General features: G+C 39.5%; 1 protein-coding gene across 7 annotated transcripts in view; it reads left to right on the top strand.

Moving 5' to 3' along the window:
* The window catches only part of CRHR2 (corticotropin releasing hormone receptor 2), a 146981-nt gene that overhangs the window by 106353 nt on the left and 13875 nt on the right, over positions 1-26753 (top strand). For all 7 annotated transcript variants that reach the window (XM_065050323.1, XM_065050319.1, XM_065050321.1 and 4 more), the window contains 5 exons: positions 1865-1925; positions 9335-9407; positions 21350-21435; positions 23707-23842; positions 25533-25574. In XM_065050323.1, coding sequence (XP_064906395.1) covers positions 1865-1925; positions 9335-9407; positions 21350-21435; positions 23707-23842; positions 25533-25574 — 398 coding nt within the window. The remainder of the gene's footprint in view (positions 1-1864; positions 1926-9334; positions 9408-21349; positions 21436-23706; positions 23843-25532; positions 25575-26753) is intronic.

The following is a 26753-nucleotide window of genomic DNA, read 5'->3' on the forward strand; positions in this document are numbered from 1 at the left end:
AAGAAAGATGGAAAAAAAGTTGCAAATATTTTCTTTTCTGAAAGTAGAATGACATTTTGTTCAGAAATGCTTCTGCTTTTCAGAACTGAGCAGAAGTAATTGAATTGCACTTCTGAAGGCAGAAACAGCCTTTAAAACAAAATATGTCACTCAATCCAGAATCAAATGGGAGGAAAGAAGAGTTGTGGTAGAAAAAAAATGTTTATGAGGGGGAATTGATTCAATTTTTTTTTAATATTTTCAATTCTCTCGCCGAACTGTGAGAGCTCACACAGCTCTCACAGATCCCCTCACTGGTTTGTTCTCTACCTCACTCAGAGCCACCTGGGTTTCTGATTAATGATGTAGGAGTGATGCAAGCTAAATATGCCTTTTCCCTCACCCTTTTGGGTGCTTTCTGGCTCTGTTTTGCTTTCCCATACACAATCTTTTACCATCTTCATTCTCAAATCGCTGTTCTTTGCTTCACAAGGAGAAGTAAAATGTTTTCCTCTAGGAGAAAGGACATGGCTACAAAAACCTGGGGGGAAATGAGGGCACCAGACCCTGTGAGTCAATGGTGAACAAGACAGAAGACAACACAATCACTTGCAGTGCACAAGAGCCACCAGGGGTTTGTGGGTCAGGAGATGAGAGCTGCACTATACTTCTTGCTGAGATTAAAGTTGACTACCTAGCAATTCAGTCCCACCCCTACTGTGTTCTGGTTCTCTTTCCTCTCTGCTTTACCTCTTCAAAGCCTCCGTTTCCCACAGAAGAGGCAACAAATGGGAGGTTAAAAAGCAGTGGTTGATACTTGTCCGGGCTGACTCCTACATGGGGATTTAAGTTGTGTTGCTTCCAGTGGGAAAAAGCAGATACTTGTGGGGTCACTCAACCTGGGCTTCTGCCCATGCATTCACCTGAGAGTAGCAGTGATTTCAGAGGAATGTGATCCTGGAGGTTGGAATATGAGATGGAGCTGTTGTTTGGTTTTGCCTGAGGTGACAGGTTAAAGGTGCGGGGGAAATGGGAAAGAGAAAACTCTCCTCCTCTAATTTTGGCAGCAGTTCAGTCTTTACCTGGGGAATACCTGGGTGAAAAAGTTCCCATTTTGCCCAGAAAATCTGTGTCAAAAGGCCAGTTCCACTTAGTCCTCATTTCCAGTTTCCTGCTCCAGCAAATTCCCTTGAAACCAGCTGGACTCTGAAGGCCTAACACGAAACAAGTGCATCAAGTCTTGATAAGAAATCACATGCAGACACAACACATTGCACGATGTAGGTAGAATCGTATATATAAAATTAAGACTATCTGGATCTTTTAGAAAGGGTGAACAATGAATGAATTCTGACAGTGCAAGATATCAAGAGATTCTCTCTCATAATCCTGTTTCACAGAGAAGACTCAACTAAAAAGTTCATTGAAAATTTTGAGAATGGTATTCATCTGTATGTTTACAAGAATCTTGCTGCCTGGGAAATATAAATCTAAACACCCATCTACAAGTGATATCTCTAAAGTTTTGCCATATCAACTGCAGGAAAATTTGAAAGGCACCAAAATAGCCTTTAAGCCAGTCAAAATTGTTCTGATCACTTATATAGACACTTGTGTATATATCTGTGTGTTTGTTAATAATTTTCTAAACTTTTCTTAGTGGTACTACAGTTTTCTCTTTTTCAGATGATCTTTTTTATATATACATAAAGAGGTCTTAGTAATTATAGTGTCTCAAGTATACCAAGATAGAACCGTTTGTATCTATGCTCTTCCAGTTCATTAACCAAGACCCTCCTCACATGAATCTGCATCTAAATCTGTATCATCCATCCATCCGTCCATCCATTGGTTGTGATTAACTCCTTATTTTTTGCTGTTGCAGGTATTCCTTGCCCAATCATCATTGCCTGGGCCATTGGCAAACTATATTACGAAAATGAACAGTAAGTGATGTTAACAATTGTGTTTATGTGGCTCTGTAAATAACTTAAGAAATGCCTGCAGGATGAACTGGTAATTTAGAAATAAGGCTGACCTGTAGGAAAGAGGAAAGCTCAAATCAGTTCCATCCAAATCCAGACCACCTCAAATTTCAGAGCACTACTTGAAAATACCTGTCCCAAATATCCCTGGCCGAGACCTGAAGCTCTCATTTGATATCTTTATACATGATTTACAGTCAGGCTAATCTCCTTCAATGGGAGTTTTGCTTGAGTAAGACCTTGGTAAAAAACTACAGTTGAGTGCTAAAGGATGTATCTTTCTGGGTGTGCAGAATTTGGGTGACAGTCTGCCAAGAATAGTCATACAGCTGGAATTTTTGCATTTCTGTTTCTGGCTTTTCCAATTGGAAGCAGGTAGTGCATGAAATTGAAAAATATGAGAGATAAAGAGGCATCTATGTTTTGGGAATTTTTCCCCCAAGCATTGACACTGGTCAGATAAAGCTCAGCTTGTATTTTTCAACTAGTGTTTGGATCAATGTCTTGCCTATTACAGCTCCCTTCCCTAACCTTAAAAATATTTTTTTCCATATGAATCTGTTTTTCATATGACCACACTGTTTGTCTGTCTGTAGCGCATCTGATTAAATCTAAGCACCTTGTAGGTGTTTTCATCTGCACTAATCTCTGGTCTCTTATGATCAGGGTGATCAGTCTAAACAATAAATGCAATCTGGGGTGTATTTCAGCTCATCCAGAAGAAAATGTCCAAAGGTTGGATCAGTTAGAATTACATGTGGCATTTCTCCTGACTCTAGGGGAGGTGGATAGGATGGCTGGCTGAGCTTTGAGCATCCATGCTGTAGGCATGGGAGGAATTCTGCTACACACTACTAAGTTCCTCTTCTCTGCTCACAACAGTTTGAACCATTGACCAGTCTCTTCTGTAGCTTTAATGGTGACTTTGAAGGTGATAATCTAATTCCCAGGAGTTACACATATTGGCAGACAGACACTTTTTCACTGAGGGAGAAGTTTTGTGTGATTCCACACCACCCACAGTAATCATACAGGAGAATTCATACTGTAGTCTCAAAATAGCAGGAAAAACTTCAGTTGGAATCTGTTCCTTGGGTGTCAAAGTCAAACAGCCCTGAGAGTTAACCTCAGCTCACCAGAGTTCCCTAATTTCTGTGCTCACAGACCTGGTTTCTGGATGGGTAACGGATCAAAACATTCTGGGTCAGCTTCATGGTCAGGTTCCTTGTAGTTCTTGCCTTGCACAAGCCAGGGCAGCATGGCAGCTGTCTCAATGTGCTAAAGCAGGACATTCAGATCTAGAAGTAAGAGCTGAAGGAATGAGTCAGCTTAAACAGCACAAAACAAAATAACCAAAACTTGTGTCTTGAAACCAGGAAAGGCAAAGCACCACATGCATTAATAATGGTGACGCATATTAAACATTCCTGTTGTGAGTTCAAAACCAAAGTTTGAATGTCTCAATTTGGAAGACTCCTCGTCACTCCCAAAGGAGATAATGGAAAATAGGATCCCTGATAGAAACGTGCCACAACCCCTGTGGTCACACTGCACACAAGTTAGCTAGATGGAGAAACCACTGCATCATTTGTACCAGTGCCTTCTTGCACCATTATTGTATACCTGCAAAGTGAATATGAAATAATCTCTCCTTGATGTATCATAAATATGAAAAAGATATTAGATATTTATATAGCTATGTGTGCTACTCTTACCAGCAAAGACGTAACCAGTTCAGATCCTACACAACAACAACAACAAAAGGGGGATACAAAGTAAAGTCAGCAGGGCAATGAAGACAAAGTGATCCACTTCGGTGTGGAGAATATCCAGGCTGTTTCTGTTGAGTCTCTAGGCTCAAGCTCTCCCCCTTGGGTGGATTATCAAATAGAGCTTTTGCTTTTAAATCCATGTCATAGACAAACCTGTACTTTCCAATTCATACACATCGTTTGTCTTATGTGCTTACTGATGAGGGAGGTGTCAGGTACTCATGGTAGACCCAGACAATTAAACCTAATGCCTTGGGCTGTTTCCACCTTTCTGTCTTTATTGCTGCTGTTTGCCTTGGAGTAAAACATTCACACACCCCCTCACTGCACATCATAGCTACATCAAATTAATCCAGAAAGTCCTTTTGGCTTGTGCCCACCATAGTGTGAGGTATAATAGCCTGGAGCCTCAGTTTTGTGCTCGCTTATTGTCAGTGGCTGAGCCAAGATTCACTTTACTCTGCTTGAGAAATCAAGAGTGGATGCTTCAATAGTGCCATTCCTTTGATGTAGCACATGCACCTAGGCAGAGCTCTTGTAAATGAAGAGCTGACAAGGGCATTAAGTTGTAAGGCCAAGGCTATTAAATGAAATCTGCTTTTCACATTTGTAGTAATGTCATACGCAGGGGAGACTCAGCGAAGTAAATGAACTGAAGCAAAATATAAATTGATAACTTGCTGATGGCCTGTCAGTTGTCATAAGTATTCAGACACCTTCTGAAGTATTAAAGCATGGGATGCTTCAGAGAGCCTCTGCTCTGTCTCCCAGCCTGAGGAAAGGAGCAGATTCTGCTGAACAGTCGAACTGAAGCACATGTAGGGAAGCACCTACAGGTACTGTGTGTGAGATACGTACCTGTGTGTATTTAACTTATGGTCTGTTTTCCTCTCCAGTCCATCAGCCGTTGGGACAGTTTGGACTACACTTTGTGGCATTTAAAGAACAGTTTCTCTGTGTGGGGATAATGTAGAAATCATGCCTTTAATTTGAATTCTGTAAGTGTGTGCAAATATAGACAGATGAGAGAAAACTAATCTCTGGCTTTAGAAAAAACAATTGCTCTCTGGATACTGGAGCATCTCTTATGAGAGCAGAGGCTGAGAGTTGGGATTGTTCAGACTGTAGACAAGAAAGCTCAGGGGTATCTTATTGATGTTTATAAATATCTTATAGGAGGATATAATAAAGGTGGAGCCAGACACTTCTCGGTGGTGCCCAGTGACAGGACAAGTGGCAGTGGCACAAACTGAAACACGTGAAATTCCATCTGAACATCAAGAAATAACTTTTTACTGTGGGGGTGGTAAACAGGTTGCCTAGGGAAACTGCAGAGTCTTCATCCTTGGAATTACTCAAAAGCCAGCTAAGCACAGCTCTGATCAATCTGTTTCAGCCAACCCTGCTGTGAGCTTGGGGGGAGGACTAGAAAATCTCCAGAAGTTCCTGCCAACCCCACTTATTCTGTGAAAACAGGCTGTTCTCCCCAGTCAACCCACCTGTCATGCTCCGTTTATTTTGACCACTGGAAAAATCACGTGTTATTACCTGATGAGGTCAGACCTAGCACACTGGACACATGCAGATAACATGGACTCTCCTGCAGCTTCCAACACTCTTTGGATATAGAGTCATAAATCATAGAATACTCTGAGTTGGAAAGGACCTTTAAAGATCATCTAGTCCAACCCTTTTGCCATGCTCAAGCACGTCTTTTGCTAGATAAAATCACAGAATCATTCCATTTGGAAGAGACCCTCAAGATCATTGAGTCCAACCATAACCTAAATCTAGCACTAAACCACATCCCTAAGAACCGTGTCTATAAGCTTTCTAAATGTCTCCAGGGGTGGTGACTCCACTGCTTCCCTGGGCAGCCTGTTCCAACGCCTGACAACCCTTTTTGGGAATAAATTTTTCCTAATATCCAATCTAAACCTCCCCTGGCACAATTTGAGGCCATTTCCTCTCATCCTATCACTTGTTACTTGGGAGAAGAGACCAACCCCCTCCATGCTCCAAGCTCCTTTCAGGCAGTTCAGAGATCAGAAGGTCTCCCCTCAGCTCCTGTTCTCCAGCTGAACCCCCAGGTCCCTCAGCCGCTCCCATCACACTTGTGCTCCAGCCCCTTCCCCAGCTCCATTCCCTTCTCTGAAATGGCTCCAGCACCTCAAGGGCTTTCTTGTCATGAGGGGCCTAAAAATGAACACAGTATTCAAGGTATCTCAGTGGACAGCCCAAAATTCAGAACAAAATGGGAAGCTTCTCCATCTGAGCATGCATTTGACCTGTAACTTAATTGTTCGGAGGTTGAACTGGGGTTCAAGTTATGTAGCTCGTAATAACTTAAGAGCTCTAAATAGCACATAGGAAGAATGTTCAGAAAATGTTTCAACCAGCTTCCTAATTTTTTCATTTTTGTTCTTGTTAGAGACTACGTCCTGAGTATTGAGGCAAATATAATTGGTACTGTGGCAGATGTCTTGTCTGGGGTTTAGTTGTTCTTCAGCAAAATCTGACAACTCTGGAAAAAGTACGGTTAAGTCTCAATTAAAAAAAAAACAAAAATAATAATAATAAACCCACAACACGTAAATGATTAAGAATTATTGTAGTAATTTCATTGATGAACAGTTGGTAAGGGGAAGAACATTATTAAGATGTAATTAGTGATAATGATAAAACCAGTAGTGCTTTTTGTTATATAAAGAACTATCAGAGAACGATGAATAGTATTAATTAGTACTATTCAGTAGAAGCGTGTTTACGTATCTGAGCCTAATCAGAGCTGTCTTCCTAAATTGTCCTTTTCAATAGTCCGATATTCAGTGAGTGTTTGTTTATTCTTTCAGAGGTAGGGGAAAAAAAAAAAAAGCTTTTATTTCACACAGATGGAATTAAAATTCTGATGCACCAAATGATTTTCAGTCATTTATGTTTCTCTTTTTGGTTTTAAATAAACGTGCAGTGCTGATTTTGCTGCAGAAATAATGGATTATGTTGTGTTTCAAGTAAGAGTTAAGATGATAGGCAGAAAAGTTTGCAGTATCTCAGCTAAGTTTCCAGTTTCAACAATTTGACTGTAAATATGAAATACAGCTAATCAAATGCAGACATATGTGATGTCACTGGTATATCTGTCTTCTCACCATTACTTGCCTGATTTAATGGGTATATTAGAAATGTTTAGATGACAATGTAACAGATCTGCTTCATAGCCTAATGAGATTAACGACGTCCTAGAAAAGCTACTATTTTTTTCTTTGTTTCCATTAACTCCTGGAGCATCAAGCTCCTATGGAGATGCCTGTTGTGTAGAAGTCTACCTTTGGCCACAAACTTATTCCCTCAAATTATGCGAAAGATTGTACGAACACATCATGCTTCACTCAATACAGCCTTGGTCTAATACTTCAGATAATAAATGTCAGCATTTTGTTCTTCAGAATGTTCTTACACTTAAGCAATATTTAAATTTCAAAGAGCAATGAGCAGATTGTTCTCTGGAACATCATTTGGGCTCTACCAGCTCTGTTTCAAATTCTCTGCTAACTTTTTCTGGCCCACCAAATTCTGCCATAGGCCCCAGCCTGTTTCTTATTAGTCCCCCTGCTAGATCCTCTGCTAGAACAGCCAGCTGCCCAGAAACTCCAAGTAGCTCTTGGTTCTCTGAGTTTCAGGCAATATATAATAGTTCTCCCAAAATGCCCTTCAAAAAACATTCTCAAATTTAGGTCTAGCAAGTTCAGGAGAGTTGTGTTTCCCACCTTAGCATATCTTGCAATCCATTTCTCTTCATATCTTTCCATCTCCATAACTAGGAAAAAAAGAAACATGAAACAAAAAAAAAACACCAATCTCCTCAGTCTTCCTCCTTTAAGGCTTCCTAGTGGATTCTTCTAGGATGATAACTTGGCTTCAGGAAGAACCTTATTCTGAGTCTTGCTCTCATCACCAGATTTTGAAGATTAGTTGGAAAATTATCAATTTAAACCGATTTTCAGTCAGTGCACCAGGGAATAACAGACATGTTTTGTATTTAAAAATATTCAAAGCTCTCTCATTTATTTGGAACTTAAAATATGTAAGAAATTGTATCAAGAAAATACAAACAATTGTGTGATACTGATTTCTGCTTCTAGATATCTGCTACATATCTCAATATTTCTGTGCATTCAGTTCAATAAAAGCATTTTGCAATGGGAAAACAGCTCCAGTTTTAACAAGAAATACCTTTTGGAGAAAACTTTGGGGGCATTATGTGATTCACAATAATTCCATCTGAACCATAGCTTTTCTTATCCCAATTTATCTGCCTTGGACTCATGAGGTTATGTCTTACAACTACAACCTCTTCGAGGTAACAAGTGTTATTTCTTGAATGCTTGTAAAAGTGCAAATCTGCACTTCTCCTTGTGGCCTCCTTGCATCAGAAATTACCTTTGGTTTAATGTCCCCAGTGGCACTAAGCTTATCATTCATCACAAGGCATTCACAGGAAAGATGTATTTTTTTGCTCTGTAAACTTTTTGCATTATGTCCACCAAAGGTAAAAAAAAAACTGTAAGACTTTTGAACTCCAAAATCTACTTCTTAAGGGATCTGGAGCTCCAATGATCTAAACCTTAAGGCATAGAGATAGCAAAGTTGTCTCTTCTGAGGAACCAGGATCCAGACCATGTGGCTGTATCTGCAGTATTAAATTAGCTAGACCTGGAGTCAGTCCTTAGTCTGGAGTCAAAATAGCATGGAATAGTTCACATCCATATTATTAAACTCTCTTGGCCTCCAAATCAGGGTAACTGCAGTTTGTAGGCTATTGGGAATGTCCTCTGGTTCACAGTACTCCAAACTGGTTCCCCAAGAACTGTTTTGGAGTTGGATATTGTTTAGCCTGGGCCAAAACTGCACCAAGGAAAATTTAATAGTGTAAATGATTGAGTTCAGGCCTAAGCTTGGTTCTCTGTTTCATGTGCTGACACAAATAAAACTGGTTTATTAATCAGTTAGAGGAATGAAGGAAACACCAGTACCGGTCACTATGAAATCACAGGTTTAGTCTGTTGTACAAGAAAGAGAGCAGGGAACAAACACTTGTAATAAGTGGAAGTGAAAGTCAAGCCACAACTCTTAATTCATGCTGTACCTTAGACAGCATTTCCACACAGATTGAGACATATTTGCTGTAAGTAACAGCCCCTTACTTTATGAAATTGAAATGTTGCTAGACACTGCAATAGACAACAGATTTTTTTTTCCTTACAAAGAGCATTTCATGCCTCTTTCAGACCCAGCAGGACACATCTGTATCCTCTTTTATAGCAGGTTCTCACATTTCTTGGAAATATTTACATGGGCAATAGCCAAAAATATAGTGAGAACACGAATGTGCTAATGGGAGGGGAAAATGGGGCTCAGATCTGTGTCCAGGCAAAAAGTGGCTTTATAGCTGAAAACTCAATCACTTGTCAATTATGTACATCATTAAACAACTTGGGCAATAAGGGATCATCTCTCTATGGCTTTTTTGATATTAAAATATAAAAGAAGTGCATTCCCCTTCATAAATTGTTTTCGTATTTGTTTGTTTTCTTACAGGTGCTGGTTTGGAAAGGAGCCAGGGAAATATATTGACTACATATATCAAGGGCCAGTGATTCTTGTTCTTCTGGTAAGTGTGTATGTGGGTGGAAGGACGTTGCCATCTCCCGTTGAGGGATAATTTAATAGGCATATGTGATGTTCCACATCCACTTTTAAGTAAAATAAAACACAAACAAGGTCGAATGTCTTCAGCTGTTCTCTAAAGTTGCCACAGTAGTGAACACTGCAAGTCAGAATTGCAGTGATTTGGTTTTGGCTGTTTCCTTGACCTTAGGCCATTCTTCCCTTCTCCCTCTGTAGTGCCATTTGCCTTCCTTTGTATGAAATTGTAGTGCCTTTGCCTTCCTTTGAATGTTTTGAGATGCAGAATGGTAAAAAGTTCAAAAACAGGAGGTACAGTACAATATCTGCTCATCCACTCGAGGTTCTTGAGAATGAAAGCAATTCCATCATGCGCATTGGTTAGAAAAATGTAGGAATCCTAGTATAGAATTGCATCTCCTTGTACAACCATCTACATCTTTATTCCCCATCAATGCTGGGTATTTGTTTGTCAGCTTTCCTGTTGTCAGGTTTCCTTTTCAGCACTGCCTATAGTTAACAGGCTGTTTATCTGTTTGCCCAACACTGTCCACTGTAGGCGAGGAAGAAGGAAGCTCATTCATAAGCCATTTTAAACCCCTAACTAAAAGGTAGTGACGCCTTCCCAGAAAATAATGGATGTGAATGGAAAAGGTCAATACTATTAGAATGGACAATGCTGAAAAACATGATTCTACTCTTCTGCTCCTTTGTGGTAAAAGCCACCTAGGAATAAGGCAGATGTTCTAACAGAGAATTCATAGGGCTTGGTTAGGTCCCCTCTCTTAGGGATCCGAGACTCAGTATAGCTGTCCCTTTTGTCATTCCAACACCCACAGAGAAGGTTCAAATGCTCCAGAATAGGAGCCATTGCCAGCTTTTTCAAGACTCTCACCGTATCAGTGCTGTGCCTAGGTAGACCGCTGTTAATCTGAATGATTCCTAACCTGAAATCGGGAAAATCAATTTCTGTGTTAATTGATAAAATGCAGCAAACAGAACATATTGTGCACAGCTGAAAAGAGAAAAAAAGGTGGGAGGAGTCTGGTTTTATGTAAAAATTATTTTCTTCACGTTCTAAGGAGAGAAATACAGTCAGTGTGATACACACAATATGACTGTGTGCCACCTAGGGAGTCATCCCAAAAACACAAAGAGCGTCACAGTAAATTGACTCACTGATATAAAGACAAACTCACAAACAGATCCTATTTAAACAATACAAGGTAGCAAGTCTGCAATTTGGTTTTCACGCCATTTCTTAGAAGTCTGTGAATCTACTGCAACTCATTTAGTCAACAAGATCAGTAAAATCCTTGGACAGCATCTCTGACAGATATCATAGGCAGCTTAGAGTCATGAAAATAGCTTTTTTTTTCTTCTCCCCGGAACAGTATTTTATTTAAAGACCCCAAAGAGACACAGAAAATGGAAGTAGATTTGGAGGCTTCCTCTTTATATACAGGTCATTATATCTGCCTCTAATTTAGAGCAGCCTTGAGACCCCTCTAAACTGAGCCAATAACTGCAGTCCCCTGATCTGACATTGTGTGTTGAGCCTTTCTACATGGGCCTGCACTTGAGCTTTAATTAAAACACTAATGAGATAACAACAGTAATTGCACTGTGGGGTGGAGAACAGCTGACACAATTTAGAGAAGTAACATAAGGAGAAACCCTTCCTTTCCTCTCCTTATGGTTACTCCTTCAGAAATCATTGCTGGGTGAGGAAAAGAGCCCTCTGGAAATACAGTTTAAAAGGCAAATCTGAAAAGTCATGTTACAACACACTCCTGATTGCTAAAATGTGATGCTTCTTTTCCCCCTCCCTTTTTTTTAAACTTGCAGTTGAGTCTTGTGTTTATAATTAAAATACACAACCCCACAGAGCGTTAAAGCAACTTGACAGGCTCATTTTTTGATCCTTACGCAGATAAAATCAAATCATATATAATGACTCAAGTATCACTTATTATTATTGGAGTTACTGACCCTTTCAAGGGTGTCGTGAGAAATGCTGGATTAAGAGCGCTGAAGTTTGACATCTGCCATGTTTTCAGGGCAACACAGCCCAACATCACCCCCCTGTATGTCAGTATGACTTTGCCTTAACATAGATGAAGACAAAGTGCTGCCTTCCTCTTCTCTTCAGTGAACAATAGTGACCAGAAATGCAAGACGCAAAGATTTCAAAAATAGTACAACTCTGTGACCCCTTTCAGTCACAGCTAATTAGTTGGATTTTCACTAATGATGAATTGAAATGTTCAACTGAAGTTCGTGGTTTATGAAAGAACACACAGGACAATTCTGTGTCCTGCTGGAAAGAGAGACATGAATGTTACTAGAAGAACTAAATGTTATTTCCAAAACAGGGCTCACACTAAAAGCCAAAGGTTAAAAAACTCAGTCAAATTGCAGTTCCTGTCCATATGAAAGCATTTAGTATGTGGCAGTTAAAATTGGTTTCACTCAGCTAGTTAAGAGCCAAGTGCTCAGATGAGATTTGGTTACCTGTTAGACAAAGGTGGCACCATTATGTGTTCTAGACACATCATTACACCAATCAGTGGTAATACGATTAAAGTGTTCTTGTGGGTAAATATTCTTAGTTCCAGTAGAGTAAAACCTGCTTCTAAAGATGCCGGTTCTATTAAATATTATTTCCTCTAGTTTTGGTTTCTCATTTCCTGGACTCTATGCATTGAACCTGCTGCAGCACAAGGTAGCGTAACACCAAGAAACAGGTCATGTAGTTCTGAGCCTCAATGGGAAATGCAAACTGGTCAAAAATAAAGCCCTTTGATCATTGTAGCAGTCCTCAAGTCCATTTTTAAACCATTTTACTCTTTGTTATATTGCAGGGTACAAAAACAATGCAGTAGAGAAATTTGTTTGATTGCTTTCCTACTTGCCTTTAGAAGAAACTTGAGCACTGACTTGTGCTCAAAACAATTTCAGAGACAATTTCTGAGACACCTTCAGAGGCAAAGGAAACTGGGTATAAATGCTGATCCTAAATATTGGGTGAGAAATCTGTATTTTTATTGACAAAAAATGCGAGGGAGAAAATGTAGGTAATCATCCTTCTTTGTTTCATTCCTGAATGGATTTTGGCTTGAAAATATCCCAGGAGATATCTTACCATTCAGTACACTGGATGCTTTGAGATTCAATTTCTGATAGCACTAGAAAAATACACCATTAGGTATTTTCCCTTCAAATTAGTGTGTTTTTAAAAAAAATTCTAGTATCTTTCCTCAGAGTGGCATAACCATGTTTCAATCATGCACCCCTCTCTGAAGGTAAAGAAGGAGCAAATGGTTGGAAATACATTCCAGGGAACTGACATTCAGCCTGATTTTATGAAGAAAAAATACATTTCTTATGTGCAATTTTAAATGTAATCCCTGTCAAAGAACCTGTGAACCATGAAAACACAGCCATAACAGAGAACAAGCCTCAGAAAATAGGCACCAGAAGCAGTTAACTGAGCTGCTTTTTTTCTCAGTAACTGCTGCTGTGAACTGACCCCAGATATGAGCTGCTTTGCAATATTTCTCAGAGCTAAAATTGTGTTAAATTTTCAGGTTTTCAAACAGGCAGATCAAATATATATATATATATATATATATTTTTTTTTTTTTTTTACAAACCTTACCTTCAGCTTTAATAGATTTTTTTTCCCCTTGTGCTTAAGAACTGAACAGTTTTCTCACCTCTGCTTTTTGGGTCTTGTTGGAAATAATTCATCACAATCAATTAACTGCTGGCATAGTGGGTGTCTGAGCTGATAGGAAGAACAGTTCACTTCTGTCTCTGCTTCATCAGCTATTTAGTTTTGAACAAGTTAGATTGCTGCTCTAGGTCTCAGTTTCCCCAGCTATAACGCAGTTTAATGATACTTATCTTCCTTTGCAAAATGCTTTGAGATCCCTGGATGACAAGTGCTGTAGAAGAGTTAAGTGTTCTTAAGACGATGGCCTGATCCTTATTGCAATGCGGAATTTTGCTCAGGAGACAGCTGACAGGTGGACTGAAGTGCTTTTTATGGTGTGCTAATCATGAAATACGTAGCATCTTTGTGACGGCAAGATCAAGCTTACCCCGGTACTCAAGGTGTGACCACACAAATGGATTTTCATAGCAGTATTCTGTTCTCTGTTTTATCTTCTTTTCTTTCTCAGTAATCCCAAACACTTTTTGTTTCCTTCCTTGAGTGCCACTCAGAACTGAGATGAAGTTTTCAGGGAGCCATCTAATGTAATTCCAACTTTTATGAATGAAAATACCCAAAGCTCATAACTCTTCATGTGAAGTTAAGATTGCTTTACTTCCCCATTGTGTCACCTTTATATCATGTGATTTCATATGGCACGTTATTGCCTGGTCACTTAGTATTGTGAGTCCTTATACAGCTCTTTGCAAACAGCTTTTATTTTTACTATCCTGAATCAGCTTAGTGTAAGTTAAAATCTGTCAGTGTGCTCTTCATTTCCCTTTATAGATACACAAAGGTCTATGTAAAAGAGCACAGAACTGCTAGTAGTCTCTCTCGTTTGAGAAAACAGATTATATACATTCCCACTCTTTCTTTCTTGTATTTCTATACATTACACTCCTCCCTCCAAACCTATAGCAGCCAAATTTCTATAGGACCCTTTGTAGAAAAAAGTTCAAATTCCTTTCAGAAACCTGAGTAAACTATCAATTGGTTCTTCTGTGTCCCCACGCTGACTCTTTCAGAAGATTTTGCAAACTGTATCATTCTTCCCCTTTATATTTTATTTCCACAAATTATTTTATTTACAGAGTTTGCAAAGAATTTGTCCTTCAGGTTATGAGATATAGCATTACCCCATACATACCAACCACTGGAGGAGACTGAGGGGTGACCTTATTAATGTTTGTAAATATATAAATGGTGAGTGCCTCGAGGATGGAGCCAGGCTCTTCTCGGTGGCAAACAATGATAGGAAAAGAGGTAATGGGATCAAACTGGAACACAAGAGTTTCCACTTAAATTTGAGAAAAAACTTCTTCTCAGTGAGGGTGGCAGAGCCTGGCCCAGGCTGCCCAGGGAGGTTGTGGAGTCTCCTTCTGTGCAGACATTCCAACCCGCCTGGACATATTCCTGTGTGACCTCACTTAGGCGTTCCTGCTCCAGCAGGGGGATTGGACTGGATGAGCTTTTGAGGTCCCTTCCAATCCCAAACATACTGTGATACTGTGATACACTGGCCAGTGTTCTGGAAGACCGTGTCATGGAGAAATTTTCCATAAATATCTGAGCTTGTTTAGCTTTCCAAAACCAAGACTGTGGAAAGCTACGTTTTTTATAAAGATATCACAGAGGAGAGTTAATTAATTTTAATAGTGCTGTTGACAAAAAGGATGTTTTCATGAATGACCATTAACATATTTAAGACTTCTAGCATTTACAGAAGTAGGCTCCATTATCTGTCTTCCAATAGAAGAAAAGGAATAGTAACGATTTCTTCAATAGTGGCCACTTGTACAAAGGATGCTTCAGTACAACTGTTTACAATAGCTATAGGACTTGGCTCAATAATTCTTCCCATCCTGTGCCGTAGTTTATCAGTGTGATGATACTGTACACTGTTCATGCATATTTTCTTTTTTTGGTGAAATACACTTCTCCATGCTTTTGGATTATTATCCTTCTGCAGAGCACACCTGTCTTTCTACCCCCCTGTTACACACATTTTTTCCAACTTGTCTTTAAAGGTGTTACAGGCAGGTAAAATAGGTTTATTAAGCAACTTAGCCAATATTCATGGAATCCATTCCTTTCTGATATTATCAAATAAGATAAAATCTGTAGTGCATCTTAATCTTGATCTTCACTTCCCTTTGCTTGACTGTAATTCTCCACTCATGGTATTCCAGTCCACATTATTAAAGTTCCTTTCTTTTGATCTTCTACAAAGATTTGTTCACTTTCCGTTTTATATATAGAAGCATTGTACCTATGTATGTATCTGCATGCATTTCATTTTTGTTTTATCCAAAAAGTATCCCCTAGTTCTGTGCAAATTACTTCCTTGCTGATATAATTACATCTCTGAATATTTTCTGAGTTTCTGCTGTCTGTCTTCACACTTCTGCTTCCACTTCTGCGTTGTTCTGTTTAAAGACTGACAGTATTTTTTTATTATTAATATTGGTATATCTTATTCATTTTCCCTTCTCCTTTCTATCTGATTTTTGTTGTTGTTGTCGTTTTTTGGTTGGGTTGGTTTGGTTTTGTTCATTTGTTTGTTTTTTCAACCACTGGATTGTTGATTAATTTAGTTTTCCTATCAAACTAGCAAGATTCATGACCTGCAAACTGTTGACATCTCTGAGCTTTTCTTACAAGACATTTATCATCATTTTCACTGGTTTGCAAGCATGCTGTCATAGCTATACATGGGATAAAGATAATAGGCTAATTCGATTACAGTCCTTCCAGAACTTAATCTCAAATTCTGCTGTCATTGCTATTACTGTTTTCCTGTTTACATTTTGTAGCTGTAGAGTCAATGGTGTCAAACAAGGTTTCCAGTACCGTGTACACTCCTACAATGTCTCTTTCTTTCTGTAATTTCTTTCTGAAAGGGAAACTTTTGTGATAAAAGGCTCTGGCTGAGAATCATGTCAGGACAGTCCAACTGAACAATTAAAACAAGGCATTAATAAACTGTCAGATTATTAATTTGAGGTCAGGATACCAGTGTATAATGCTCCAGCTGAAATGACTGCTCTGGTGCCAGTTTGGGTTACTCAGTCCTGGGGTGGATTTTACCATGTTGCATAAAAATGTGAAGACTAAATAGAATAATATTTACATTTACTGGGAGTGAAGAAGATAAAAATTCTGGGAAGCACACAAGCACAAGCTTTTTGTGAAGCATAAAACAAGAAGCAGAAATGATCAAAATAAATTCTAATTGCCCATTAAACTCTCAAAAGAGAGGAAAAGACCATAAAGATTTCCCATTTAACTCCTGATCTTAAGGAAAACTGCAAAGAAGCCCTCACAGTCTGAGCTCCCTCTTACATGCTTCTTGGAATATTTTGGCTATTTCGTCTCACTAAGGGAGAAAAAAATGGAGCTGGTTTTTATGACTGAAATTTTTTATTACCAAATTTTTTATTGACAAAAATCTTTCACTGAAAATTATCTTTTGGTTCAAAATAGCTTCTGGGTTTCTATGTTCAGATTATAACTGATCAGTGCCAAAACAGGTCGTCCAAATGTTTTTTGGATCACTAGCTTATAACTCAAATTTGGGGCTCTGAATTTTCATCTCAATTTAGAAATGGAAACACTAATCTTCCGTAGCCCTGGCAAGATATGAAAACTACTCCTTCCTCCTCTGTAGTTGCAGATGATCTTATTCCAGCAATATGGATATTCTTACCACATCATAAATATAAGTAAGAGAATATGGAATAAGCTGTTTTATTCTGTCCTCAAGACGTCACCTTTGGATTAATTTTATCTATCAATAAACATCAAGGGAAAAATCCTTAGTTCTAGTTTACAATATGAAATAGAAAACATGTATAAACAGAAAGGAATAAAAATATCAAGCGAGATTGAAGATAAATAAAAAGGCTGTACTCCCTGTCATAATTACTTCCATTCATCAGTCTCCGTTTATGGAACCAATGTGTGGGTTTTGTTAGACCTGTCCAGTTCTGAGAGAAATTAATCTGTTGACACAGAGCTCCAATAATAACAAGAACGTCCTTGATAAATAATTGTGTGCTTTCCCAGATACAGTACAGGGGCTCTTTTATAGGAAAACTCACTTTGCAGTAGTAAGATCTTTCTTCTTTAGAAACTTTACTATACATATATATGTAAGGAATAAACACCAGAGGCTTCATCTTCCTTGCCTGTAAATCACAATCATTCTGGTAGCCACTAGAACTGCATGGATTCTCTCCAGCTATGAAAATAGCTCAATTTTCCTTTCAAAGACTTCAGCTTTTGCAGGCTGTCTGCAGCAGCCTGTTCCCTGTTTGATTCCCAGGTTGTGTCTTTTGTCCTGATAAACTCAAGTTCTCATCCCTGTGAACTGTGGTGTCAGGCCCAGTGTGGACAAACGGACAATAAAAATCCATCTAATTATGCTGTGAAAATTTATCTTCAGATTAGGCCTCTTTAGGACCTACTAAAAGGTCCTACTGAGCCAAATATCTTTCTGAAATGAAGTGTCATTTTAAAGGAAGTCATCGAAATAGAACACACTGAAATGTATTTCTAGTTGGCAAAACCAGAAATAAGTATTTTGATGTTATCACATTTGCATTTTTTGCCTTGGGATTTTTTACTTGCGAAGCTCTGCCTTTGAGAGGTTATCCTATTCAAGTCATAAATATCTCCCATAGAAACCTTCAAAGAGACAAAAGGAAACCCTTGATGTTGGTGCCTCAAAACATTTTTAAGCTTTCATATAACATAATGTCACAGATCCTCAACAGACACAGCTGCACTCAGTTCAAACTCAAGTAGGATACCTGGGTTAGATGCATTCAGGGAGGAAAAGCTCATCAAGACACAGAGATGAGTCTCTAAAGCCTGTCTTAACATGTCCTCAGAGCTGTCTGTTGCTGAAAGCCAGGACTCCATACTTGGTGTACAATGTCAACTGAATGTTTGCCATCATGTTCTTTCTTTACACATCAAGGTGATCAGATGACAGGGTGTCAGCTCTGACATTTGTCCTTAGGTGACTACCAAGGCTTTGATGGGCATTTTAAACTCATTTATTAAATGTTAGCCAAGTATAATTGTGTGAGTAAATGTCAGGTCTGGAGTTTGGAACAGCTTAAACTTGCAACCCTTCTTAAGAATCCAGAGGAGTTTGGATCCAGGCTTGCTATTTACAGAACAGCTGTTTATGAGGATCAGACCAGGACATAAAAATCCCAGGACTGAGTTTATTTCTGCAGTTAGGTGAGGTGGTATTTGGGATCTGTTTCTGGAGCCTTGGGTGAGCAGTGGAACATATTTTCTACAAACAATTGTTATTGTTGTAACACCAAAATGCCAAACGGGTTAAGGTCACCGACCATTAGCCAAAGAAGTCTTCTTCTGTACCTTCATACTTTTCGAAAAAATCCATGTGACTTTGTATGCACTGCTGTTCCATTGGGAAATGTTAAGACTATAAAGATAAGCTTTATTTAACCTAACACAGAGGAGAGATCTTTTTGCCTAAATGTAGGTTCACAGTACCTTTTCAAATGTTCTATCAGCCCCACATGGGTCTGGAGAGGATACAGCTCCTCTAGAAAGTCCATGCTGTTCTGAAGTAGTAGTTTGAGGTCAGGCACCAAAAATGTCTCTCAATGATTGAGTTTAGACAACTAATTGCAGCCCTGTAATAGAGACCTATAATATTATTATATGCCCTCCCAACAGGTCTGTCTATGCAAGTCACACAAAGAGGTGTTTAGAAGTGGGGAGAGTCACCTCATGCTGAAGTAAACAATAAAAATAGAAGGAAGAACTGTAATGTAAAAGTAGCTATTTTTCTCCATTGGTTATTCGAGGAGCATATTCAATGCCTAAACTAGCAAGGGGAGTCAGGGTGAGTGGCTTGTCCCCCTGTTCTGGCATCAGTGTTCCTCTCTCCTAGAAAATATTATAGAAATAATGTCCCTAGCAGGCTTTCTTCTGACACCTGGGCATCTTGTTAGAAGGAAGCATCAAGGTATCTGCCTTCTTGTTGCTGCTGTAGAGAGTTGTGGTCTCTTATCAGCCCCGTCACAGGTACCAATGCCACCATGGCCCTTATGTCACCATTGCTTTCTTTCTGCAACCCTTGGATGGAAGGAGCTTAGGGGAAAGAGTAGGAGAATGAAAAATAGATTTATATAGAAGAAGAGTATTTTTAGTGAAGCAGCTCCTAAACATTTCAGCTAGCAATTCTCCTTCTGGACTGATGAATCAGACTTCTGCAATTTAATTTCAGAAAATATCAAAATCAGTAATTTTTTCTGATGCAGCCCATGGCCATTTGAATTTCCAGTTCCCTGCTATCACATCAGACTAGGACTCATGAAACTTGAAATGCTTTCTCCAGTCCAGTTCATCATGTTAATCCCATGTAATTAGTCATACTTATATTTGGAACTTGCCCTTGCTTAAGGGTCTCTAATTCCATCTGGCACCTTCTATTATGATTGCAAAAGTGGCAAGTTTTGGGTTGGTGCCTATTTTGCATCCTCAATAGAAGTAACCCAAACCTGGCTCTGAGCTGATGAAGAACCTCAAGATTTGTTAGCAGAATTTCAGAGGTGGAAGTTTTCTTCCTGTGAATAAAGGCCACTCCAACCACCTCCCCCTCGGTAGAGACTGTCTGAACATTTCTCTTTCTTTTATTGAGGAACGGTGCAGTCATCAGTGTCAGGAGTTTAAGATTCAAGTCAAACCAGTGATGTGAAGCTGGTTTTGTCTCTGATAAATGAAGCAAGAACCAGTTGACTTCAAGCTCTTAAATATAATAAAGACAATTCTAGCAATAACAACTATATAAACTGCACTGTTTTATTTATTTCTTATACTCCCTAAGGCCCTGCTCTGCTAAGAAAATCATTTTGAAAATGTCACATGTTAACTCCTAGAGCAGCATTGTTGTATCTCACTTAATAACTGTTTAATGTACATGATTCCCAACACTGCCAGTCTCCCAGTGTCTATTCAGGTGCTTATTGCACCACTTGTTATAAATCATGCTACAGTAACCACAGGGAATGATATGATGGATGCCAAGATACTATAGTCATTGAAATATAACACATTGCACAGGGAAAAACAACAACAACAACAAAGATAAAAGGAGAATATTTTGAGAACACCCTGAAATTGGCAGCTCTGCTACAGCGTTAATAGTCGGAAATCAGTCACAGAATTGTTCTATTCGTAGGCTGCAAAATGCCAGGAGCCCTGGGACTCTGGAAATGGGCGTGAGATAAATATCTTCTTACGAGCTTGGGTTGTGACCTCAGCAGTCCTGAGGTAGCAGTTCTGCAGTTCTGAGAGTGTACATCAGCGACAGTTTTGAGACAGATCAATGTTTGCAAGCTACACTATCTTATGTGTTGAAAGCAACCCAAAATTTGCTTCTAGGTGCCAAATCCTTCTGCTGATCACAGTCTACAAATCAGAACCTTCTTTTTATTTCTTTCCTGTTTACACTGAGAGGAAACTTATGTAAGAAACTTGCCAGCAGATGCTACAACAGTAATTAGAGCAAATTTCAATTCTCAGTGGTGAGATTGTAACAGAAATAATAATTACCCAGCTCAGCAGATTAAGAAGGGAAGTGGCAAATCCATCATCTCACCTTTAAAGACAATGAAATAAAAAAGAAAAACAAACAAACCAGGCATTTTTCAGGTATGATTCATCTGCTGTGTTTCAAATGGAGTGCTCACATTTAGGTCTCTGCAATGCAGTCGTGTGCTTTGGGGAGCCCTACACAACCATCACTGTGGAATGGGGGGGTGGTTTCAAACACCTGCCCTATCGACACAACACAGGGCTGCCAAATCTGCTATGCAGGGAGCCCTGGATGAGCCGAGCCAGAAACGGATGCAAATAGTCAAACAAATCCCACCCTTAGTTCATTGTAGCACCCAGGAAATGAGGGAGTTCCTTGCCAGGATCATTAATTCTGTACTCCATTTTCATTGCTGCTTTGAAAACTTTAATAGTTGTTGGATATTTACTGAATAATCTGACATTTCCAGTAAAATACTGAGTCTGTTGCAAGCAATGGTAAAACCAAGAGGCTGTTTCCAATTGGATTTGAACTGTAAAATGTGCCTTTTAAGGTGTAACACATCTTTTAGGCCACTGTTTGACTCAATGGTTTTATTTTTTCCTCTCTCTTCCTTCTTTTCCAGATAAATTTTGTATTTCTATTTAACATAGTTAGGATTTTAATGACAAAGCTGAGAGCTTCAACCACTTCAGAAACAATACAGTACAGGTAAGTCAGCTGGCGCTTCTTGCTGTTTATGGTGCTAACAAAGAACAGCTTTGCCTGCCTCGTCCTTGTCCCAACTTTTCTTTCCACGAGCCACTTTTGATCTCAGAGGGTGACTTTCTTGCTCTGTGAGCTCAGACAGTAACGTACAATGTGTTTATTTTTGCAAACAGCCTTGGCATACAGGCACAGACACATGAGCTGCCACGGCCACCAGCCTCTTCACCACCTTCAGGCTTGCACACACTCCAAAGCACACATGAAATTTCCCCCCTCCAATGAAATCTGAAGAATTCAATTTCAAGTGAGGATAGGAACTTTATCAATTGCTGTGTGTATGCAAGAATATTTATTATATAAAGCCTGCTCTTGGCTTTGGAGGCAGTTCTGCTGCAGTAGGGGGGTTTTGTTTTGCTTGATTCCTTCCTTTTTATGCTCTCTCAGGTTTGGGGACAAATGTGAAATTAATGCAGTGGTCTGATGTTCTTGTTCTGACACTTCCCTGCACATTTCCTGAGAAATGAAGGGGAGAAATATCCCTTTTTTGTGCTCAAACCTCAGGCCATAAAACTAAAACTAGAATGAAAAGAAAAACACTGATTCCAGTCTCAGTACATTTTTCTCCCTGCTGCAGTTTACAGGGAGCATAGAGATATTAGATTTTGAGGCAATCTAATGTAGCTATCTTCGTCCTTGAACAGATTAAGGTGATCTTATCCTTGCTACAAGCTCTGCAAGGGAATCTTCTTTTTTTCACAGCCTAAATAGAAATCATTACAATTCCAGGAAGGCCTGGGGCAAACCTCACTGCTCTAAAGCTGCATAGTCCAAACACTTGTTAAGCAAGTATTAAATGATGTGGCAGCTACTTTGTTAAGACTGTCATTCTGTCCTGACACTGGCATTTTTTTTTGTATTCCACTGCCTGCCTACCTGCCTGTCTTTGTCTACCTGTTATGGCGTTATACAGAGATTTAGAAAGAATAAGCAAAATTGCAGTCTTCTGTGTTTCTACAGTGTCTAGCACGACGTGCTGTTCTGCAGCTGACATGCCAAGATGCTGTTATAGCACCAATAATTAAGATTAGCCCCTAATAATCGTGTTAATAAACACTTATGCTTCATTGTGCACTTTCAGCTTGTTTATTATTTATAAGTCAGACATAATTGTGTTGGTTGTGCAGGTGTTGCAGAGAGAGACAGAGCGCATTTACACTCCAGAGAGAATCAGAAGATGGGCATAGAGCTGGTCTCATGGGCACAGCATTCTTGCCCTGGTCAACAGCTAAATTGTGCACTTATTACATCACCCTGCGGTGTCAGAAATCACTCACAGAGCCTGCAGAGACTCTTGAAGTTTGAGCCTAATTCAAACCTCATTGCTATGACAGAAATGGTCCAGAGGAAAAAAAGAGAAAGAGATTGATACAAAAAAGGATCCCATTTGTCCCCTGGAGTTCAGAGTGTGGGGACAAATAGCAGGATTCAAAGGCAAAGGCTTCCTCAGAACACCCACCTTTCTCCAAGTGGTCAGGAACTGGTCAGGAAGTGTTCACTAACTCACCTGTAGCTTCACAACCCAAAGTAGAGGCTGTCACTCTCTCCATGCTCCCCTGCTAAACTCTATTCAGCCTTTCAGATGGATCAAGCTCCCTCCTATCCCAAGCTCTAAGAAACTTGACTCTTCATTGTCTGAGGACTCTAGGAGCATCCACTCGGGTTACACAATAAGGGGATGATGAACCTTGGGGCTGTTCCTGTCCAGGTGGGGTGAGAAGTGTCTAAAACTTGGATATCCTCCTGGAAAAAAGCTCAGTTAATTGGGTATCGTGCAAATACAGGCTTCCACTACAAATGCCCTTGCAGCATACCTCAAGAGATAGAGATACACACAGAGAACACTTGTGTTCCCTATCTCTGGTCACCTGTCTTAGACACTGGACAGAAGTCGACGTGAATTTCTGTCTCAAAATTCTCCTTTCTTTCAGTGACTGTACATATTGGACAGACCTGAGCAGACCTGTCTTAGGCCACCAATTTGTTTTCTTCTCAGATACTCCCTGTTTGACATGTGCAAGTGCTAAAATGTCTTCAGGTAGCACCTAAGTTCCCTCTCCAGCTAATATAGCTACTTCACTTCCCTCTGAATTCCTCTGAGATTCGTCCCTTTTCTCCACAAGAGTGATTTGTTTGGATTGGGTCATTCTAGAGTGGTTCAGAGAGCACAGTTGTTCTTTCCTGTGTTCACTTGTGTTTTCTCTTTGCTCCTCACAGGAAGGCAGTCAAGGCAACATTAGTTCTTCTGCCTCTTCTAGGCATCACCTATATGCTTTTCTTTGTCAATCCCGGTGAAGATGACATTTCCCAGATCGTCTTCATCTATTTCAATTCCTTCCTGCAGTCTTTTCAGGTAAGAGAACAAGTTTACAGCTGGTATCAGGTACTGCAGAAAGGGTCCTGAGTGCTTTTCAGACATTAAACTTATGGCAATGAAATCCATGGTAGAAATAATAAATGAAACTGCTCAGCTTTGTTCATGTTTATGTAATGGATATATCAGCATGTCATATGAAGTGGAGATCTCCTCTCAGGTGTGTACTGGATGGATTAATCTCCATTAACATGAGCACTATGTTCAGTCTATAGCTACAGCCCCTCACCTGGGCTCCAGCTAAAGTCAATGGAGACAGATGATGTTTCATCCTATCCTAAACTGCCTGGGGGAGGATGAAGAATCACCTTCCCAAGGTACCTCTCCACAGAGCACAACTGAGCTGAGACTTAGACTAGATGTGGCTAAAGCAAAGGGAGACAACTCCTACCTGTTGGGCTCACTTTATTAAGACATGAGCTACCTTCCCCAGCCTCCCACTCCAGCTCTCCTCAGCCATCAGACCATAATAACTAAGAACGCATTCCCTATCTCTACCTTCCCCTGAATTTAACAGGAGTTCTGCCAGGATGTAAAAGAAAGTAGAACCTGAGTAATTACCCCAGCTTTCTGTATTCAGCACAAAATCAAAAGAAAATTAAGGTCTTGAATGGTGTTTAGCCACACATTTCTGCTTAGGTCTCTCCTACAGCTTTATGTCTGCTTAAAGACCTTCTTGACCTGGGGTGAAACTGTGTTTCACATTAATATTTTACCTCTGATACCTGCAGGAGCAAGCACTCTGATACCCAGGATATTCAACACAAATTCACAACAAACACACTGTCAAATCAAATCTAGGGTTATGGGTTACAAAATTTTGAGCTTTGAATTATTAGTCTTACTGATTGCATGTTTAGCTTTGAAACACAGTGCATCCCACCAGAAATTGAAACTGAAAATCTAAAATGAAAAATGATCCTTTTAATCTACAAAGAAAGGAACTTTAGCCTTTATCAGTGAAGCAATCCACATTTTCCATTCCTTAAAATTAATTGTATTTTTTATCTGCTGATTCACAGTGTCTCCAAAAATGCTACATTGCTTGTAAGAAAGCAAGCACAGGGAATCTGTCCTTTATGGTGACAATAATTATAGTCCATTGCTGAAAGCAAAATGGGTAGGGCCCCACTCACATGTTTAGAGATGAAAGCGTCATCCTGTTGTCATCTGAGCTCCCATTGTAGTCATCACGGTCTTTGCAGTCATTACAGGGGTCCAGTCACTGCTGTCACCAGGTTCCATGGAGCAATTCAGCTCAGATGAAAATAAGCAACCTGATGATACACTTGTCCATACAAGATGGTCTAAGGCCATTTAACACGCCCCATAGTGTCTGAGACATCTACATAGAGGTGAGAGAGACTGTATGGGGTCTGTGCCCTTCTGGGGTGACAACTGGAGGCTGCAGATGAACTTTAGTACAGCTGGAGTGGCAATTCCTTCTGTCAATGAAAAGCTGTGTATATTCTAACTCTTACATCTCACCTGAGAGCTGCAAGACATTTAGTATTTTCTCATGAAGCTGTAGGTTAAAGCTTTCATCTATCTAGAAATGGATGATCTCAACAAAATTATGTTTATACTCAGGATGATCCCAGGATAAAGTTCCATCCCCAATTCTCCATGGTAAAATACGTAATAATTTATTGCTTTCTTTTCTTTCCAGGGTTTCTTTGTGTCAGTATTTTACTGCTTCTTGAATGGTGAGGTAAGTAGTGTCCCCTGCTGTCAGTCTAATTAATTCTTGGGAGGTGGAACCTACTTAAATGTCTGATTGTAGACGTGAGATGTTTTTACACGGGGTCATAGTCTCATCAGTCTGTTGCTCCTGCAAAAGTTTCTCTTAATGTGCATCTGAATTTCCCAGCCCTCTTTGTAGGTGCCCTTTGTTCACAAAGCTTTATCAAATTCAGGTTATTACCTGGGAGGTCAGGGCAGAGGAAAATAAGTCTTCTCAGATTATAAAATTTTTGTTCTTCAGTTTCAGACTTCTTTGAATTTTGTCATTAATTACAAATATGATTTCTGGGCATACAGAAGCATTACTTTTGAGCTGGGCTCTTGTTAAGGATATGCTGCAAGTGACTCATTTTTATAATGAGATTTCCCTGCTGAGTTGAATGAGTCGGTTTTTCCATGTGGATATCTATCTCTGAACGAGTTAGTCTTTCTGTGTGAATATCTATCTCTGAGTGATCAATACCTGTTACATTCAGAAAAGAGAACTGAGGACAGAGTTGGTGGTGTTTCTCAGAATTAATTTTAGCCGCTGCTACTCAAGTCATAAATGTTTCACTAATATCCCTCAGTGTTTGACTTAAACCCCAAAGTGTGAGAGATTTATAACTTTTTCCTCACTTACAATGCCAGTGTCTCATTTACCTGCATTTAAGTGCATCAGCTTTGTCCAGTTAAAATTTGTTTCTCTGCAGAAATTAATTCCATGCCTTAATTATTCCTGCTGTATCATTGTATATTTTCTTTGTGGTGCTTCTTAATTTCATTAATTTCTGTATGGTGCTATGAGAAAGAATGGACAGGTCTTCCCACCCAGCTGCTCTGCAACATTTTCTAGACCTCAGCCAATGAAGCAGCAGTTTGGTTTTGGCTGGGTTTGCTTGTTTGTTTTTGTTTTTTGTTATTTTGTTTGGTTGGTTGGTTGGTTTTGGTTTTATTTCAGTTTGTTTGGTTTGGTTTGGTTTGGTTTTCTTCATTTTCTCTCTTCTTCATTAATTCTGAGGTGGTGTTTAACCAGAAGCAACACTGCTTTCTCAGGTTAGGCCCATGCTACTTTTATATACTGGCAGCGGAGTGTTTTCAGTTCTCTTTGCAACTTCCCTTCAATAAATTCCATTTGCTTCTTAATAAATACGGAGATTAAGTCTTT

This window comes from Columba livia, chromosome 2 (assembly GCF_036013475.1).
Source record: "Columba livia isolate bColLiv1 breed racing homer chromosome 2, bColLiv1.pat.W.v2, whole genome shotgun sequence".
NCBI classification, from domain to species: domain Eukaryota; kingdom Metazoa; phylum Chordata; class Aves; order Columbiformes; family Columbidae; genus Columba; species Columba livia.